This window comes from Rhopilema esculentum, unplaced genomic scaffold (assembly GCF_057945365.1).
Source record: "Rhopilema esculentum isolate cy_ngs unplaced genomic scaffold, ASM5794536v1 HiC_scaffold_24, whole genome shotgun sequence".
In the NCBI taxonomy this organism is placed as follows: Eukaryota; Metazoa; Cnidaria; class Scyphozoa; order Rhizostomeae; family Rhizostomatidae; genus Rhopilema; species Rhopilema esculentum.
In genome coordinates, this window is record NW_028300835.1 from 341,119 (window position 1) to 361,145 (window position 20,027).

A 20,027-nucleotide genomic window follows, 5' to 3' on the forward strand; every position below is an offset into this window, starting at 1 on the left:
ATGCCTATGACTAGATAAAAGAGAGAATTTCATAACGGGTAGGAGGACTGTGATCCCAGCCCAATAGTGAAAATCTTTATGCAATCGGGCCTTAAATACCGATAGATTGAGAACTTGAGTTTCACAGAATAGCAAGTAGCAGACAAAGGCGTTTTTTTTAATGTAAAATAATGCGTAGATGACTGCTGAAAAATTCGTAAGGCCAAGTGGAAACACGGTCTCCGCGATCCAACTTGACCTGTGTTAAAAAGTTTCATAACATGCTCTAAGTGAATCCTCAACAACGATATGATTAAAACTATAAATAACTCTCTATTTCCAACGAGCACGCATATGAAATGCTTTGTAAAGCGTTAGTAAAATGCAGAATAACTTAAGTACCAATTATGTCCTAACTCTATATCTATATATACTTCTAAACTTCAAACTTTATAGATGGATGATCTGTTTTCTGCTAAAAGGCAGAATTAGCTGCATGTTTCAATTAGGGCTACTTTGGTTTTGACTGCTTTCCTTTCAAAAAGAAGCTCCGTGTTCACGTTCATACGTTTCTGGTAGTGAGGTCTGTCTTTGCAAGTACCTTATGTACTCCTCCTCTAGTCTTTCATGCTCTGCGACGTACTCCTGCTCCTCTTCGTATTCATCATAATCATACTGGACATAGTTTTCGTCATATTCCGCTGAACTTGGGCTTCTGTCGTCAGAGCCAGGGTAGTAGTCCTCTCTGTCCTCAGCTTCAACAAAAAGCGAAGAAGAATCATAAACAATCCTAGATTGAGCCTACTTATAACTAACCTAGATCTTGGTTAGACAACTGGTGCGAGGATGGTTCAGTTGTTAGAGGCGCTCGCTACAGACCCAAGGATCCGTGGTGCGAGTCCCTGGCATGACCAAACCTTCACCCAGAGTGGGGAGAGTCGCCAGCTCTCTGTAATTCTAGACGTAGGAATCACGAGGTGTGGTAACATCGAGAGGAAGGACCAGGACACTGCTCGATAAGCATAAGCTTCTCAGTGTCCTAAAAACTACCTTTGGATGCTACGTAGCAACAAATACACAATACAACTACTGGCTAACAAAAAACCTTAAAACGGCCATCAATCATAAAGAAACCACTTGCTGTTGCCAGAATTTATACACAATTGTGTCCTTGGATGCATATCAATTCGTATGCAAATTCAATGGAACTGGAAACTATTTTAGAATACCAAAATTGATGTTCGTTTATTCTCTTTATCATAAATACTCCTTTATAATTTATTCTCTAAAAATGTGAAAGTAGATGTAAGTCACCGAATGTTTATTAAGGCAAATCAGTCTTACAGTTTCAAGCATAATTTTCCCTGGTCATTTACTTTGAAACCATCTTTCCCTATTTGATTCCAGCTCTCCTTTCAAAACCCTTCCACTTTTTCTCAGATTGGAGAATCTTCCAGCAAAAAATTATTTTTCCTTCTTACAGTTAATTAGCAAACAGTTAATTCATTCAAAATATTCCTTCGCTTTTGACTCTAAAGTTGGTTAACTCCACAATAAGAAGTTGGTATTCACAATTGCACTGTTTTCATCGCAAAGTATCTTTATTATTAATATATGCTCAATTTTCACATAGTCTCAAGAAACTTTCTTTACGATGGTCATCACTAGCATTGAAACAGATACAAAGGTAAGTTGCAAAGAAAAAGTAAAATAAGCATGATTGCAAGCGAATGTCGCAAAAGAATCGCGAAAGAAGATATTAAAAAATCTTTGCATGTCTGTATAAGATAAACTGAGATAATTCTACATGGCTTCCATTATTCGTTTCTTTAGATTTGCATAGTACCCTTAAACTGCTACAGTGACAATTTCAGCATCTTTGAATAAACAGAAAGCATTTAGATTCTCCCTTACCAAAGATGGTATCGTAATCATAAAGGCCAACGTCGACTTTTTGGTTGAGCCATCTGTAGCTTGATATGTCTTTAACAGATGCCCTTAAATTGGGCTCCGTGTGAAGCATCCAGCATACCAGGAACATCAGTTCTGCAAAATGGCAAGAAAGAGTTGATAACTACATATAACTAAGCTAGAATGTTCAACCAAATAGAGTGTAGAAAAGGATTTCCAGTGTGCGATTGGTATGTTTTGGATTGAGGGTTTAACCAAAGGACCAGCTTTTCTGTGACATAAAGAGATAGGCAATTAAGAAGCGTAGACTGTGTTTTGATCAGTGGCGGACACATAGGGGCGAGGGCTGGGTGCCTTCCCCTTAATAATTTGGAAGATATTGGTATTTTGTTATAAAACAATGGGAAAATGTGACGTCATCTTATCAAAACAATAGGCTTGCCACCAATATTTGACCAAAGGTCCGCCCCTGCTTTTAAGTCTGTTTATTTCTTAACCCAGTTTTATCTTTGTTGAGTAATAAAAAGGTATAAATAACATTTGGATTAAAAATTCTGGTCAAAAACTTGGTGCCATAAACATTTTCGATGCTTGAAAACTAAAACTTCAAACTATGATCGACTAAGTACCTGAAGGACACAACACGATGGCTAGGTTCAGTTAATTGACAGTGTACCTAAATACTCCTGATTACATAGTGTTGTAAATTTACCGGAAGAAACTCTGAACGGTGGATGCAGTTCTCCTTTGATTGTTTCCTCTACATCGAAAAAAGGGTTTTCACCAAACACTAACGTGTAAAGAGTGATGCCCATTGACCAAACCTCAAGCTCTGGTCCACGATATCTACGAGAAATAAGAGCATTTCTTGAAAATACCTGAAAATAGCCAGGGAAGGACGCCACTATGACAGACTTAGGCCAGATATTGAGAGGCAGTATCGCTGATATATTTCGTTACTTTACCAAAGAAGGTTGTACCTAGATATGTCTTTCATGATTAGGCTTCTTTAAACTTAATATTACCACGTCTCACCGCCATCATACCTTGACTAAATCTGCCTCTACTCAGGTAACAAGTCTAAGTAGCCAAATACGGGGGGCCTATCTGATGCTTCTTTCACTGGGAGCAACTTGTCCCTACGTGATCATTACTCTGCATGTTATTAGGGATATGACTATGAACAAAGAGACTGAGTAACTTTGACTTGCTTTTTGCAGTGACAAACAGAAGACTCCCTCATTTGTTGTAGTCTTTTTTGTAGAAGCTACGAAAACAGCGTCTTTATTCGTTAGAAACTCTTACTTAAATGTGATGCAAAATTCGATACGTTTGTCTTTTGGCCATCTCGGTGTTAGATTTTAAGTAAAGAGATTTGGAACCGTTATTTTGAATTAGCAGCCACCAAGTCTAATACAAAAACGAACCTACAGAACTTACACAAAATATTTCAAAATCTCGGCCATTTTGCAAAAATGAAAAGACTTTCTTTCTTGACTCAGACATATACAACCCGATTAACATAGAGCTTACAAAGTTGATCTTGCCATTGGTCCTTTTCACCACTGTTTGTGTTGAACTAGAATAACTAGAACTATCTGAAATAACTGAACTATAAAACGGCCTAGCTACAGAGATACTGAATAAAAAACCTCTACTTCTACAACTCAAAAGTACAGACTGCACTAGAAACTCGATTTCTTCATTCTTTACTTCGTGTATGCATCTCACCTAATTCTTCTACTATATTTGAGCTTTCGAATACTGAAATCCTTGCGACTAAGCCTCCTTCTAGATAATAACAAGAGGTTAAGAAATACAAACAAAACTTTTCTATAAAATCTAATAAGCTTCCAAGACCAGCAGAGACTATATTTACAGTAAGAAACAAAAATATGGAAGCCTTGAAAGCTACAGATTCTCTTAAAGAATCATTGATATTGTCACTGTGACATCGACATTTCGACAAGAAAAGAAGACGAAGGTCATCTTTAGTCTACTCTACACACCCATTTATGTTGCATCAACTAAGAGGTTTTCTGTAAATATAGCAGTGCCTATCATTTAGGGTATGGTTTTATTTTACAGTATAAAGCAATATTTTTTCCAAAAAGAAGAGAGAAAATACCATTATATGGATGAAGCACCCACAAACCTATTCTATCGAAGCAACTTTGGATTAATTTTTAAATTATCTATTGTTATTTGTTCAGAAGAAGGGACAGATCCAAGTAGCAAAATCTAAGAGCATGATTTAGAGCATGGGTGACAACCAGTAGCTCTCTTCTTTCTAGCTAGACTCCAATATCTACTGCATGTCAACAGGAATTTTCATTGAGAATGAAAATCAATTTTCAATCTTACTTGTTTCCAAGAAGTACTTCAGGCGAGCAGTATTCGACTGTTCCACAGAATGTACTGAACAACTTTCCCTGTTCCATGTAAACAGCTGAGCCAAAATCGATTAACTTGAGAGTAAACTGTTTGTCAACTATGATATTTTCGTCCTTTAAAAAGAGAAGATATCATCATTACAATCTAATTAAACTTGGTGCAAACAACTGAAATGTTTACAGTTAAAAGGATGTATACGTGAAATGAAATGCTAAAAAAGCTAAATAAAGCTAACAAACACATTTTCTTTTGCTGTTTACATGAGAAGAAATTTTCGTTTAGCAGTCTGTTAATCGAAATCAATTATTATAAGAGAAAACACAATAGAAATGATATCCTAAAGTGTTTACAATGCCAGAATACACATTAAGAGCAAGTAGACACACTCAAACATGAAAAGCGTTTTTAAAATACGTTGATTTTGTGTCAGCTGAGTATACTGAAAACTGATAAGCCATCTGAAACGATAGGCTACCTTGACGTCCCTGTGAAGTATGTTCTGACTGTGGAGGTATGACACTGCAGATACAACCTGGAAAAGGTATAAAGGAAAATTTAATTGAATAAAGTAGCCTCAAAGTACTATACTAGCAAAGATAGGCAGCTGCTATTTTAGGAGGATTCTGGGGCCTACTAATAGGTTGAAAGCTTTATCAATGTATACAAAATTATAAAGATAAATAAGCAAGCAAACGTCCTTTTTTGATAATTTTGGGATTTTTCCAATGAAGATTTCGATGCATTTAAAGAATTGGCATTGAAAGAGGACAAAATGGATTGAGTTCTCAACTTGTTCTCGCTATTGATTTGGAAATGGGAATATGATATGAATACTTAGTCACATCAAAAAGAATAAAATTTGATTTTATAATACTTTTAAAGACGTCAAGCTGATGTTTACTTCTTTATATGTCAAAATGATTCTTAATTCCATACAGACACCACAGGAGCAAAAACAATTTTGAAATTCAGAGACATAACAGGGAACAAGCACCTGTTTGAACATGTATGCACATAAAGGCTCGTCCAGTGCTGGTTGTCGATCAATAAACTCAAATAAATCTATGCCATCACCATGTTTTTCCATGACAAGTTGAAAGAATTCATCATTTTCGAAAACGTCAAACATCTAAGATAAAAGTTAAATGGCACTCTTACATGATTGATGACTAAATCGATAGGATACATTAAGTTATTATTAAGATCAGATAAGAAAATGCATCAATTAGTATTGGGCTTAGTTACGTAGTCGGGGAATCATGTAAGAAATGGAAAGTGAGCTGGATTTTTGGATTCAGCGACAATCGCTAGAGAGGAGAGTACCATTTTATGGGAACAAATAATTCATTCATTCAACCATTTTCTTCAAAAGCAATCCTTTGCACACCGTGTACCAAACAAACCAAGCACTACGAATCTAAATTCGGAGAAGGTGGTGGAAAGGCTCTCCTTCAGGTCACTCCAACTACAATATAAAATTTCGTTGATAGAAATATTTGTCTAATTCATGGTGTTTTAGACATCTAGCATGCTGCTGACAATCCATGATTCAAATTTAGCAATATGTTATAGGCCAGGGAATATTGAATCAAACTTTATTGCATGCTCGGGTGTGATCCGTTGCAAAGGTTTGACGTAGATGGAGATCCTTTTAAGGAAACCTCAAGGCTTAGGTTTAAACAAACCAATATAACATGATATCAAAGGAAAAAAACCCATTTTTGAAACCCCATGCTCGAAATCTGGACGAAAAAGAATGCTGGAGATGGTGTGGAAACATGAAATCATAGAAAAGTGGATGTAAACATTTACATTAACAGGCTTGTGAAAAATTGAGAAATATAATGGAAATGTTTGAAACCTTAACGATGTTGGGATGATCAATCTTGACGAGATAATAAACTTCAAGTGGGATCTTTCCAAGGCTCTTGTGTTCAATCCAGCTGCTTGGCACTATCTTGCTCTTCTGTATAAACTTCACAACAACCTAATAAAAATGACTCTTGGATTTAAAGATATGCATAACATTCCAAGAAGTAGCAGAAATATTAAGCAAAGAAACTTTGAGTGACATGACCAAGACAGGTAAAAATAAGATTCAATATCTACTGACTGCAAGAAACATTCAAGTGCCACTATCGAGAGACCTAAGAGATGAAAAAGCAAACAGTTTTTCAAAGTACATCGTACTACATTCATTTTCATAATTGGTTCAAATGATATGTTGCATACAGGGTCGAAAGGCATTGATGGTTACAAATTGTTTAAGTTGGGTACAGACAGGAGAATGTGCAAGGAGCCTATACAAAACTTGTTCAATCCATTCCATTTTAAATTTTCATGCTCTATGGTATGGTACAAACAGCTATTTCATTGTTTCAATGCAATCATTGCCCCTTATGAGTATGAAGTACGACATAAGTGATATCTGTATGTCTATGGCCAGTCATGAGGGACGATTGCATGCAGATACCATCGATATAAAAAAATTTGCAGCCTATTCTGGTTCCGATGTTGAAACTACGAAGCTCGTGCCCTGAAATCTGCGTTTTAGCAAGTATTTCATCTTAGGATCTTGGGATGTTAAGGTCTCTATGATCACTAACCACCAGGATAAGTGGTCTTTCATAGTATCAAAACAAAGACCTGCTACATTAGCAGATAGGAATGATGTCTCTAACCAAAACAGAGAAAGATTCCATACATTAGAGAAATGGTATCTTACCTCTTGCCCATCAAGCCGCCTTTGTGCAAGTTTTACAAAGCCAAAAGCCCCTTTTCCGATTGATTTTAAAGTCAAATATCTCTCGTCATATTGCCCTTTAAGGTTTTCTTCAGTTAAAGAGCGACTAAGTTCTGCAGCAGTCCTCTGTGCCTATGATAACAGATTATGTTCCTCAGTATAAAATGGTTAAATCTTCTTCAAAGAGCTGACATATTAAAGAAAAGATCATGATTGTCAAAATAAAAAAACTGTTGTTTTAAATGGCTAAAATGTAATAGCATCGTATTTCAATTACTGCTTCGTTATATTCAGAGAGCGTGACAAATTTTATTTTTACTAAAGGTAAAATAGAATTAAACTGGTTTTATTCAAGGTTAAGTTATATAATAAAGAAGCTTTCAAGTTTCAACTTGATGGTGTAAAGATGTTGCTCTATAAATGCAACCAGTGACATTTCTGTTCGATAAGGCACCCTTATCTTGGGCTATGGAATAGTACTTTGAATATCCAAAAACCTATCCCTGCTCCATACGTAATGTTTCTTTCTCCCCATACCATCTTCTACTCCCAGTGTGACCAGATCTAGCATAATATTGTGCTTTTAGAATAGTATTAGCCAAAAATCGCCATTAAGCATAAAATCTAGCATATTTTGGAATCTACCATAACTCTGGCATAATTTTGATATTTTTAAAAACTCGTTGTTTCCATCGATCTGTTGTCTATCACCACTTTACACCAGAATGTGTGACTTTTCACTTTCAGGGTCTAGCCAGATGTTTGGAACGGTTGGCAGCAAAATATTTTATGGTTGGTGGCCAAATTCAGCCAGCCGAATGCAGTACACAAAAAAGCTAAAATTTTGCTAATTATGGGAAGTGATAGCGTAATCAAAATTTGCTTTGAGGTCACAAAAGCTTTCACTTTCTTTTATCTTACATTGTGACATTTTATCTTACATTTTTCTTTTATCATTATCAATTTTGAAATTATTCTAAAAAATGTTGAATATAATCTGTGCCAAAAATTGTGTGTGTCATTTGCGTTTATGTGGTTTTTTCTAATATGCTGCCAGAATTCTGCCAACTTTTGCTTCTTCGGGCAAATCAAATTATGACGGCCAAGGGGTTTTGAAAAACGGCCAAAATGGAGGAATTTTGATGTCAAAACCATTGATCTAAATTGCCTCTTTGTGTACAAAAAAGGAGTACACTGTATTTTAGATGAGTGATCAAAAGGCCAAATGGCAACTCCGGGCCTATTTTGCTATCCAAAGCAAGCGCTAGCTTTTTTCTTGAACAGGATTGCCTTGATTTGAAATTTAGCATAATTTTTGCAAATTTAGCATAATTTTATAACAAATTTGGCATAATTACAAAATTGAGATCTGGTCACACTGTACTCTCCTTATGTAGAGTTCTGGTATGAATATTTTCTAATTTAATTTTACTTCGCCAATTTATTTAAATCCTTTTGACTGCTAAAGTTTTTTTCAACTAAAACAACATTGAATTATATGTCATTTCTAAACGTACTGGAAAAACCTATTGCGACTTAATCAAACATACGTACATCGTAGAGGTAACCACCATGTGAAGTGTTCAGAGTACTGTTGAAGCTCGATGTGAAAAGCATCTGCGAAGGCGCTCGACTTCCTTCACCGTGTTCCTCTGGATCACGTGACACCCAAATGCAGTACATCTCTTGGCCTCGATCTAACGTTATTTGCTTAATCTACACGGGGGACAAAATGTAAAAAAGGAATATGTTAAAAGAATATATGATCATTTCATACTCAATTGCTAAAATAATGAACTTTTAGAAAACTAGCCTGCGGACAGAGGAAGGTTGCCGCGTAGAAGGCTCTCTCGTAGGCTAGACTCAAAAATTGTTTGCAGACACATTTTTTGCTTTTAATGCAAAATGATAAAATTATCTCTGAAAAGTTTTCAAATAACAAATTTCAAGCACAATGCAACGAACCTGGAAGACAATGGGAAGCAGGGATCCATCTTTATGCCTTGCTTGCCCGCAAAAATTCCCTTCGAAAATCTTTTTAGTAGTCTGACTATCAGCCCGATCGAGCTTGGGAGTTGGTGTCACTCGGTTTGGCTGCCAGCCTCCTTTGTCGCAACTGCTATCTACTTTTCCTACTTTATCACCTGCCTCTGGCTCTTGTTCAAGATTCTTACTGCCCTCCTGCATTGCATCAAGCACGACCGATCCATCCTCATTAACAAACGCATTTCCCCTGCTGCCAGTATTATCGTTAGACATATGAGAGTTGGTTGGTTCACTAAATGTGCTACTGTCGTACTTCAAAGCAGTGGGCATATCTCTGCACTCAGTATGGGCAAGACTGTGCTCTTCTGAAGATGTCTCTTCTTTACCTTTATTAAGCAGATACACCCTTGAATCAATTAATGTCTTTCCAATTATGCTTTCCTGGTTCTCAACATCATCTTTTGACTTTTTTGTGACACTTTCCGATTTTCCTACTTCATCTATTAAATTCTCTTTATCATCAGCACCATCAAACTCAAGTTCACCATCCTTCATTTGTCCCAAACTTTTTTCATCGGCATTATACTTTCCACTGTCAGCTTCAATATCTTTCCCTGCATCCAAACACTTATTTTCACTATCAAAGTTTCCTTTGCTATCATTAGAATCTGCTTTCTTCGCAGTTAGTTCCTTTTCAGCTTTAATTACTCCCTCATTTTCTGAAATACAACAACTTTTATGACACGATGTATTTTCCGTATTACATGAGTCTTGGCCAGATAAACAGCTGCAATTTTGAGCATCCGTACTTTCTAGAATTTTCGACTTTTCCGAATCCAAGCACTTAATTTCTCCTGAAGATTCGCTTGCAAGTTCATTTGTGACCACTTGTAAGGTACTAGGTTCCCTCTGTTCTTCTGCAACAACACAGCCTCTTTCACTTTGGCTTCTGGCCGCATTTGTTTTGACACTTTCGCTTCCAGGGGTGGATGAAAACTGTTCACCGTTTGGCCTAGGAGTCAAAAACGAGCTTTCTGATGTGGAAGATCCGTTCATAGATTTGATGGGCAGTCCACTATCAGCTGAAAAAGAGAAAAGAGAAACACCCGTTACTTTTTGTTTTTGCTTTTAATACTTAATAATACTATGAATCATAAAAAATCGAATATGAGCAATGCATGACTTCTTTTCTTCAACTTGCAAAAAAACAGATTTTGGTAAAAACACTTACTGTCTTGGGCATCACTTTCAAGCGTCAGTGAAGATGCTCCTGTCAGCTCTGAATTTGATTCGGAAATTTCAGCAACACCTTTCAAGTCATTCATATACTCGCAGTTTCCAAGCATGCTATCAACGTCTAAGTGTAGAAATAAAAACTATATACATTAAGATTCGAAAATGATATTCCAGCACAGAGACACGTCATTAGTACGTTATCTATGCGAAATCTCGCCCAGACTTTCAGGATATCAAGTACTGTAAGTTGCTGGATAACTCTAACTTCAGTCACAGAATAGAAAGAAACATTTGCATAAGCAATTATACTGCAATTACGTCATTTTGAAGAAACAAGGAGTATAACACTTCAATTCTGTTTTCTTGAGGTGAACTGTAGGATAAGGTTTTGACGTCACACGTAACGATGAATGCACCTGCAACGTCAGCTTACCTGAAAACCCATCGGAAACGCTCGAGGTAGCGAAATTCCCAGACAACGCTGTGTCACGTTTTGGATCAAGGTGGATCTCACCGTCGTCACTGATTGAAGGAATTTTCAAGCTTCGATCTTCTGCCAGCTCCACGTGATCGTAGAAAAACGGTACAAGACATGTCAGATCCTGTAATTCCAGATTTGCTTAATTCATTTATGCCATAAAAGTGTTATATTATTGAATCTAAAAATCTCTTCAGCAATGTGAAACGTAGACATATCTATAGCTGTTCGATATCAAGTGCAGGGTTACTTTTAGGACAAGATACTTGAAGTATGGCAGTAGCTACTATTGTTTCTTGTTTTGGAAATCAAAAGCGGGGTTGTTTCAATGGGATCAACAGTATTTAAAAATCTAGCGCCCTTTGAAGATAACCTTCAACGACGAAAACCAATCTTTTGCTTGTGTAATTTCTTTTTTCTTCTTTTAAATCTTGCATTTTACGTTCAACAAATAATGGTAAAAAACACAACTTTTTTAATACAGGACAGGTTGAACGACAGATTTAATCCACCAAATCAGTTTAACTACAAATTTTTTTGGTAGATACAACTTATAATATACATGTTGAACAATAAAAGCTTTCCACCGCATAAAGAATTCGATATTCGAGGTCAGCGTCATTAGCTGGTCGAACATTCTACACAAGCAAGTTTTTAAATGGCTATTTCTATGTCAGCCTTGTCTTACATTGATTACTGTTTCTGTATGGCCTACATTAACATATCTGCTGAGCAAAAGTAAGCGAGTTTGAAAACGAGATAAAGTACCTTGCCTACAAGCTCCTGCTCAGAATACCCAAACAGCATCATGGAAAAATTGCCATTACAACTGTGTATCCGTCCACTGGGTGAAACGCTGATCAAACCACTAATGTTGGAGAAGACCCACACGATGCCTTTGTAAAGGAACTTACTAAACTGTATATCATCGGGATGCCCTCTGCGGAGGTACAAATCGTGGGATTCTTTGTCATATTCAGAAATCTGAATGCTCACGGGAAACCGCGTGTTATCTCTCGTTTTTCCAGTAGCTCTCTGTTTTTTCAAAGACTAGGTACAAAACAAACAACGCTTAGAAGCTCTAAAAGAAATAACCTTTTTATAACGAAGGTTTATGAAAATGATGTAAGAATACAAATATTTCGCGTGGAGATTAAAAGATGCAGTAAAATCTAGTGCATATAAAAGGTACTGGTGACTTATTGGTGGTGCTGCTTAGCATTGGTTCTTTGTTGGGGAGACGGACCAGCATGAGCAATGCAATGCTTGGTGGTAACAAGGAATACATTGTAACTAGTTCAAGAGCTCTCCTTTCAATTTCAACAGAGATGTTATCATTTTAAGACTAACTAACTAAAAGAGGATTGCTTGCATAATAAAGTAGAAATTTCATACGTAATAATTGTAGTCAAAGTCAACCTCAATTGTTTGCAACTCACCCGTGCAAGTTCGTGACCGGGTATCGGTAACATAAAAGCCGGAATCAAATTCAGGATTGATTCTCCGACAACTTCCTCCGGGCTTGAGAATCCGTGTAATAGGGCAAATTGTGAGTCACAATCTACTATAGTCCCCTATAAGTATATAAAACATTATTTAGATCATACAAATTATGCAAGATAGAGGCAGAGTGGCCGAGTGGTCTAAGGCGCTAGATTTAGGCTCTAGTCTCTCCGGAGGCGTGGGTTCGAATCCCACCTCTGTCATGTTTTGCATAAAAAGTGCTTGTAATGTCAAAAATTCATAATTTTATAATTGTCATGTATAAATTTGGCGAAACTTAAGAATCCGGTCAGGATAATCCGATTAACCTCGAGTCATACACGTCAAGGGGCTTTTTTACTTCATTAGCGAATCACAGATCGCCTAGGGTCAGGGAACGCTCTCCTATGAATATGACATCGATGAAAACATGATGCCTATTCGGATTCTTCAGGTCCGCCTTAAACTCTATCAAGCTTAATTGTTTATTAATAATTCCATTAGAACAAAACTCATTTTTGTTGAAAGCTAGGTCAACGTCATCTACTTTTGGCGAAAGCTATGTAACTATTCGCCTCGAATTGCGTCAGGTTTTTGCTGCTTTCGTGGCTTAGGCGAAATGAGCGAAAAAGCAAAGAAGTAGGACACAAAAAATAATTCGAATTTTAAAACTAAATTAAGATTGGGATCATGCATCTATGAAGCCAAAGTTATTTTTGATGTGACGAGCACTTCATCAGCTTTGAATTGGACAGGACACTGGCTTGCTGCTTAGCTAAAATTGACGACACTAGCTTTTTGTTTGGTAATTTGTCTAAACAGCTGAATCAAAGATTTTAGCATGAACAATAAATATTCTTCTATATTTACTTCTTTACAAACGTGGTGCTTCAGAGAGCGAAGTTTCGAAGTCAAGCTTTCAGTCTTGTCAAAAATAGGTTGATGAGTTTTTATTTTTATGTAAAATAAGTTTTTATGTTACATAACAGAGAAATATCACCCAGTATCAACCTGATCTAAGCTTTAACATTATAAGGAATCGAGTTTTCAATCTGGTGATGAGTTGGGCAGCATAATCTGTTTAGTAATGTTAAGACTGTTTCAAACTGAATAGCGTAACCTTTCCTGTTTTTATCTTTTTAGCAATAAAAGTTAAACTTCTATCTTTGGCAAGCTAATTTTTGCAATCCCAAGTTTTAAGACAATAAAAGAAACTTCAAGTTCTTAATTCTCACAAACGTTAAGAGACTTTTAGTTCTAAGTTCTAAGATTGCTGGATACTTTTCCATGCACAAGGGCAAGTGCATAGTAAAACCGAGTTCCTTCCATTGATACCATGCAACACGACTTTTAACATGTTTAACAGTTAGTTACTTCATGTAGCACGAACCTCTGCATTGAACAGGAAAGAGCCGACAGCTCTTTGAACAGGCTCAATGATTGCCACACATCTGGGGTCCCCGTCTGAATGGACCATTTTCATCCAAAGTGAAACTGGTATGATGCATCCATCACAGTCCACTGCCTCGACCTGAATACACAAAAAGAAGAATCTCAAACAACCGGAGCATTAGCACAGGGGTGCATTTTAAATATAGGGATGCAGCTTTCAAAATCGCTTTTCATGTCAGCATTTAACAGTTATGTGCGCTTTCAACAAAAAGTAATAGTTTGGTGTACTTTTGTGTGAGATGGGGGGCATGTAAAGGGTACGATCGTGTGAAGAAAGGCACCCTACCGTACATTCTACCCTCCACCCCACCCTCGCCCAAAGCCTTTACTCACAGTCAAAATAATCTCATGTGTCAACTTTATGATTTTATGATGCATTTGTTGCTACCGTAAGTCCTCGAATAAGCCTCTTGGTGGCTAATTTTCCAAAAAAAATTGGGTTGGGGTTCATTCGAAGGGAGGCTTACTTGAAGGCGGGGGCTTATTTAGCAGAAGCCAAAATATTACTAGGGGAACTATTGTTCTTCTACTTGAGGCTGGTCAGTTTGCTAAAAATGCAGATATTATGTGATAAACCTATTGCTGTCGAGGCAATTCCTCGGCCCATGGGTGCTTATTCGAGGATGGGGGCCTATTTTACAAAAATTACTTTAGGGTAGGGGGGCTTATTCGAAGATAGGGGCTTATTCGAGGGCTTCCGGTATATAGCGGACATACCACTTTGCCAGAAACCATCACAATATTTCCATCAACATCAATGTGCTGCTCAAGCAAGGCATCTTGTTTGAATCCGTCTTTCATCGTGAACAGCTTGGACATCTTCATGCCACACAGCTCGTCGTTAAGATAACCAAACAACTTTCCAGCGATTTCATTGGCAACTAGAATCTTTGACGTCCGGCCATCTATCGTAATGATTGCTTTGTTCTAGAAAAAATAATTAATGCTAGAGTCTTGGGCGTTGAATAATAAAAATAATTATTGCATGATGCCACGCCTTACCTCATGCTGCGGTCTTCGAATGATGTAACAGGACCCGCCCTTTCGGTATCTGAAAACACTTTTTGATGGACAATAGTATAAATCAACCGGTAGAATTTCCATTAACTTCAAAAGTTTTAAGAATAAAATAACAATATCAGTGTTTAAATGAATTAGCAAATCAAACTATAGCTTCGCATGCCAACATCTATTTGGTGAAGGAAATTTTCAAAATTATAGAAAAACTATTGCGATTTGAAGAGGTATAATTCAAAGTCTTTGGCAGCTTCAATTTGAGTGCATGTCCTGTGTCAGAAGCCGCGGTAACCCTATCCCCAATATAGATTTTAACAGTTCGATATTTTGATGGAAGACCTTTAAAGTGAGAATGACGTCATAATTGAGCCTACTGCAGAAAGGATTACCAATTCTCCAGGAAAACAGCTTCTTGTCATTTCTTGTTCAGGTTAAATCAATGAACATGCCCCAAGTACAAAGATGATGGCTAGCATTTAAGCTGTAAACAGATTCATTCCAGGAAACCGCCAGCTTTTGGTAGCATCATATATCACCATCGAAATCACAAGACAGCGAAAATGAATGGAAATTAAAACAAATAAAAGCCACCAGGTGATACTGATGGAAAATGATTCTGATTTGCAGACAGGAAACTTTCCAAAGGACCCCTTGTTATATGTTAGCACAACAGTATTACTTTCTAAGCAGATCTGAATAAAAATCATTTTTAATGGCATAGAATGCCTTTTATGTCATCATTAATTCGTTTATTTGATTTAAACCCATCAAGAGCAAAATGGATGCACAAAACCACGTTTTCTTCAGAGAAAAGAAAAAAATTCATGAAATAAAAGCGTTTTTGAGAAAAATCGTGGAATCGAGCCTTCATTTTTCAATCAATTTTAACTGCAAGCTTTCTTTTTGACAGATATCGTGGAAATGGATAAATACTTTTGAATAAATATTTTTTATTTTATTTATAAATATTTTGAATAAATATTAATAAGTTTTTTATTGTGAACCAAATCAAAACCTAAACTTCTCCTCAAAGCAATTCACCAGATACCTGAATAGTGCTTTTCAATTTAATAGATTTTAAAGTAACTGTGGTTCATTGATTCTTCGCTAAAATATATCCAGAAAATACCTTTACTATAAGCAAGGACATTTTATCAAACTTCGACTGGGCATAAGAGTTCTTGCAAATTTGATACTTTTGAGGTTCTTATAACAGGTTCGTATAAGGTAAAACCCCCATGTTCTTATGAAAATCCACGCACGAACTACCAAAGTCTAACTTATACATACGGGGTTCCTTGTAGTTGTTGGGAAAACTGTTCCGACTTCGGCTCCTCCGACGAAATTGAAAAACTGCCATGACGTATTAAGTGAGGAGTTCAGGCCAGGACTCGGGCTTGGTGCAAAAGACCCACGTGAAAATCCAGGTGCAAAACTGAAACTGTGAAGTGACTCAGCGAGGTTTTCTAAGAAAAAGGAAAAATGGTTGCAAGGTCACAAAGGTGGAGTAGCAAAAGGTATGATACGAAACTATCTATATTGCTGTTTCGTTTATTTTTTTGGTTAACGTTTCTCAAAATGCATAGGGATCTGATAGCTACTGTAAGATTAAACCTAGAGACGTCTAATTGAAAGCAAGCATTCAAAAACTGAAAATGAAACAAGAAATAATATTCCTCTCATTTGCTACGATTTTCTCTCGAGTGTTTGTCTTTAAATTGTGACATTTCAACAAGAGCTGATTGCTTAATTGCTTGTTTATGGACGGTTAATTTTTAAGAACGCTTATAGTTTTATCTAAATATAGTTGGCAATTCGAAAAGAGAATTTTCAAGAAGGAAAGTTCAAAGTAAAGCGGCCTTCTCCACACGTTAAAAACGTGATGGGTTATGAGTAGTTGGTAAACAAGAAGAGGTGAATATATTCTAATCTGCTAAGAATAGAGGTGAAGAAAAAAGAAATCAAAATAGCTAGTTAGGGAATATTTTCACTGAAACACAATCTAGATATGCAGTTTCTTAGGAAAGATTTTAATAGCAAGAGGAAAAAATAAAGATTTATATATATATAAATGCACTCTTGAAGACAAATTGAACTGTTAAATCTTTTTTAAAGAAGATGACTTGGTAATCATTCTATGATTTTGATACATTTTCTAGGACATTGACTAAAATTTCAGCTTACTTCATTGCAAATCCAATGAGATGAAGTATAAATTTACTGTATAAGATATGTATTGGTATTGTTCTTCATTTATACAAATTGATTTTCAAATATGTTTTAGACGATTAACTTAAAAAACCAAGAGTCATTAAAAATATACTATTGCACTTAATTGGATCTATTTTAAATGCCAGTTAAAGAGCTCATTGATTATTTATTCAAGCATTTTTGTTGAGTTGTCATTTGTTCTAAGTTGTTTGAAAATACTGGTAGAAAATACAATAATGTTTTCAAATGGAATCTGGTGCTGACATTAAACCAAATGACATTTAAGACCTAACTGAATGGAGAGATGTTGTATTTGCCAAATTGTGTTTTTCTACTCAACACTTCCAATTGATATGACACCTTGAGCCAATAAAACCAATGGCAGATTGTAGATATGTAAAATTTGATAACAGAGTTATCACCTGAGCTCATATAGAGCAAGCTTATAACTAGAATAAATTTTTAGTTTTTATAGGCTTGAACTTTAGATAGATATATAAATCTTTAGGTAGAAAAAGACCTATAAATATATGATAACATTGAAGGAAAACATGATTATATAAAACTAAAACTGATTAGATTGCCTGGTCACAGTTGATCATTGGTTTATTGTATCCACATTGAAAAGAGCAAAAATGTAAAAACTTATAATTTCAGAAAAAGAAGACATGGACTTTCAAAGGAGGTTTTAATAATACTAAGGTCAACAAGTAAACATCTGATAATAACTTTAATAGCAATTTTGGATTTATGAAAATGTGTCTTGCTTACTTTTAGAAGATGCCAGATCTCCTTCTTTCTTCGCAGCATTACAGATACCAGCCCTTGCTTCATGTATTAGTGAGTCAAGAAAATTATTGTTCAGCTCATTTGATGAGTAGCTAGAGATATCAGATGTACTGAGGCCAACATCTGGTGCTCTTATCATATCTAAATGTGCTGGGTAAGAGGGAGTCCCAAAAGCAGGTGATGCTGTTCCAAACAACCCTTGACTTGATGACATTGACTTCCATGGCTTGTTCTCCTACGCAATAAAAGAAAAATGTTTCTAAATGGAAGAATTATTTTTCCAAAACCTCTAAATCAGGAAAACATGCAGTATATCCCCAAATTAATGCAGTTTATTAAATGTTTATTATCTAATTTGGTGAAATATTGACTAACAAACTTTGGGACTAATTCAGTAATAAACCAATGCAATTCCTACACACATGAAAGAGTGTTTAAAATTGTTTGCCTATTTATAAAGATAAATTCAAGGGGCCTTTTTTTAAAAATTCTACATTGTTTGAGCCTTTTTAAAACATAAAGCAATAAAAGTACTGAAAATAAGGCTTGGTCGCATTTTCAGCTGATTGATTAATTCTTTTACTATCTTTATGAAGTATCCTGGCTCAAACATTTACTTTTGTGGTACTTGGTTGATCATATCTATGGGCAAATTGCCAGAAAGGCCAAAGCTTTTAATAGCCTAAGATTGTGACATAATAGGTAAAGCCAAGTCAAAGTTATATATACCAATGGAACTAAAATTGCAGCACAAATAATTTGAAAATACTGCTTCCACCCAACCAAAATTGACTTCAGACCTGTAAGTACCTTTCAAAAAAGAAGGATGTAGATCCATTCTGGAGTTGACAAAATCATATGCCTTAGATATATGCTAAGGCAATAATTGGATTCCACCAGTGGCAGTAAACTCAAGGCAACCTGAGAGCAGAAAATTACCAACTTGGCTCTAAATGAACTGGTGTTGAAAACTTAGAAAAGGAATCCCCTGAGATGAGTGTTGATCTGGTTTTTAATAGATATTTGTGGTGCTGAATGCTGCACATGAAATTGGAGTGCACCAACTGGGTGCCAGTACTTTTTCAAACAGAGAAATATGTGTGCCGCAAATAATCAAAGTCCTGCCTGAGGCAGATTTAGGAAAATACCAAAACAGCATGGGCAATAACTGGCACAGAGAAATTTCTACATGCCCATAAAGTATCAAAAATAGTGAAAAGCTGTGTAACTAACAAATGCATACTTAGAAAAGTAAACAAGGGAGGATGGGTGATGATATCAAATCATAAGCTACTGGTATAAATTGCATTGTAAATTTCTTTGACAAAAGCTTATGTTGTAGAAAGAAACAGCATTAAAATTTAAAAGGAACCTCCCTGGATGTGAACACACAAAGTTCTATTGCATCTTGCGATGTAGATATAAGGATGTTATAGACGCAAGCTCTTTGCCAGAAAAGGAAATATATACATCTTTTGTGTAATCAGATTCAATAGGATAAATTCCCAAATTCTTGGGCTGCTTAAAACAGACTAATTAAATTCAATTGAAAATCGGTAATCTTATTGCCAAAGCGATTGTATCACGCCATCAAAGTAATTCTGTACTGTTGACCAACGACGCATTGTGCGCTACTCTGAAGGAATTTCATAAGAAAATTGATTTCAAAAATTAAACAAGACAGACTTAAAATAAATCCACGACAAAATGGGTACTTTATTAAAAAAATTTCCACCTCAAAAACCATTTCGCTCGTTTAAAACACAAGCCATCATTCATGTTTACCTTAACAACCGAATTGACACCCTCCTTTTTGTCAACAAAAGTCAAATTAGCCAACCGATTGTTTTCGGACGAATCCAAATAAACAAATACTCACCAGTCCTCGCCTAACAGAAGGCTTCGATGGTAATGTCTGTAGAATTCTTTTCCTTGCAAGTTCAGTTTTTTTATCAAAGCTTGGCATGCTGCAAGGCCGTGGCAACATATCAACGCCAGCGTTAGTCTGTGACTGCTCACTGTCTGGCCTAATAGCACTCGCTTCAACAACTTCCATTTTAACGAAGATCCGGTTGCTTTTGAACACTTCACTCTGCCCAAAGTGAGAAGAAGTATTTCAAAAACACTAAGCTGGGAGAATGCATTGTCGTTGAGTGTTTCGAATGCTTGAAAATGAATTTTTGTTTTCAACAATTCAATACCGGCCACCTGCACCAAATCAATTTTTTCAAACGGAACCCGCCAAGCTTCGAGCCTCGAAACATTTCGAAATTACCCACAATGCAACAGATACCGTGCCAAGACGGTCTGCATTCAGTGTTCTGCGTTGCAGAATCATTGTCATTAGCT

The 20,027-nt window shown here is 36.2% G+C and overlaps 2 protein-coding genes and 1 non-coding gene across 3 annotated transcripts in view; 2 read left to right on the top strand and 1 right to left on the bottom strand.

The window, feature by feature from the left end:
- Positions 1-19,940, bottom strand: LOC135690123 (PAS domain-containing serine/threonine-protein kinase). The gene is made up of 19 exons (XM_089115286.1): positions 19,558-19,940; positions 17,661-17,913; positions 15,969-16,144; positions 14,379-14,588; positions 13,600-13,740; positions 12,167-12,301; positions 11,496-11,777; positions 10,683-10,851; positions 10,245-10,370; positions 8,993-10,095; positions 8,582-8,743; positions 7,010-7,159; positions 6,146-6,271; positions 5,279-5,413; positions 4,760-4,816; positions 4,255-4,397; positions 2,603-2,736; positions 1,894-2,025; positions 1-734 (listed from the first exon to the last, which is right to left on the bottom strand). The coding sequence occupies exons 1-19, from the start codon at positions 19,732-19,734 to the stop codon at positions 517-519; spliced, it is 4,029 nt and encodes a 1,342-aa protein (XP_088971412.1). The 5' UTR covers positions 19,735-19,940; the 3' UTR covers positions 1-516.
- Trnal-uag (transfer RNA leucine (anticodon UAG)) lies at positions 12,352-12,433 on the top strand. Its single transcript has one exon. It is a non-coding gene; the product is annotated as a tRNA-Leu (tRNA).
- Positions 16,071-20,027, top strand: part of LOC148957472 (coiled-coil domain-containing protein 43-like) — a 22,372-nt gene continuing 18,415 nt past the window's right edge. Inside the window, exon 1 of the mRNA XM_089115306.1 lies at positions 16,071-16,195. The gene's annotated coding sequence lies outside the window, so the exon portion shown is untranslated. The remainder of the gene's footprint in view (positions 16,196-20,027) is intronic.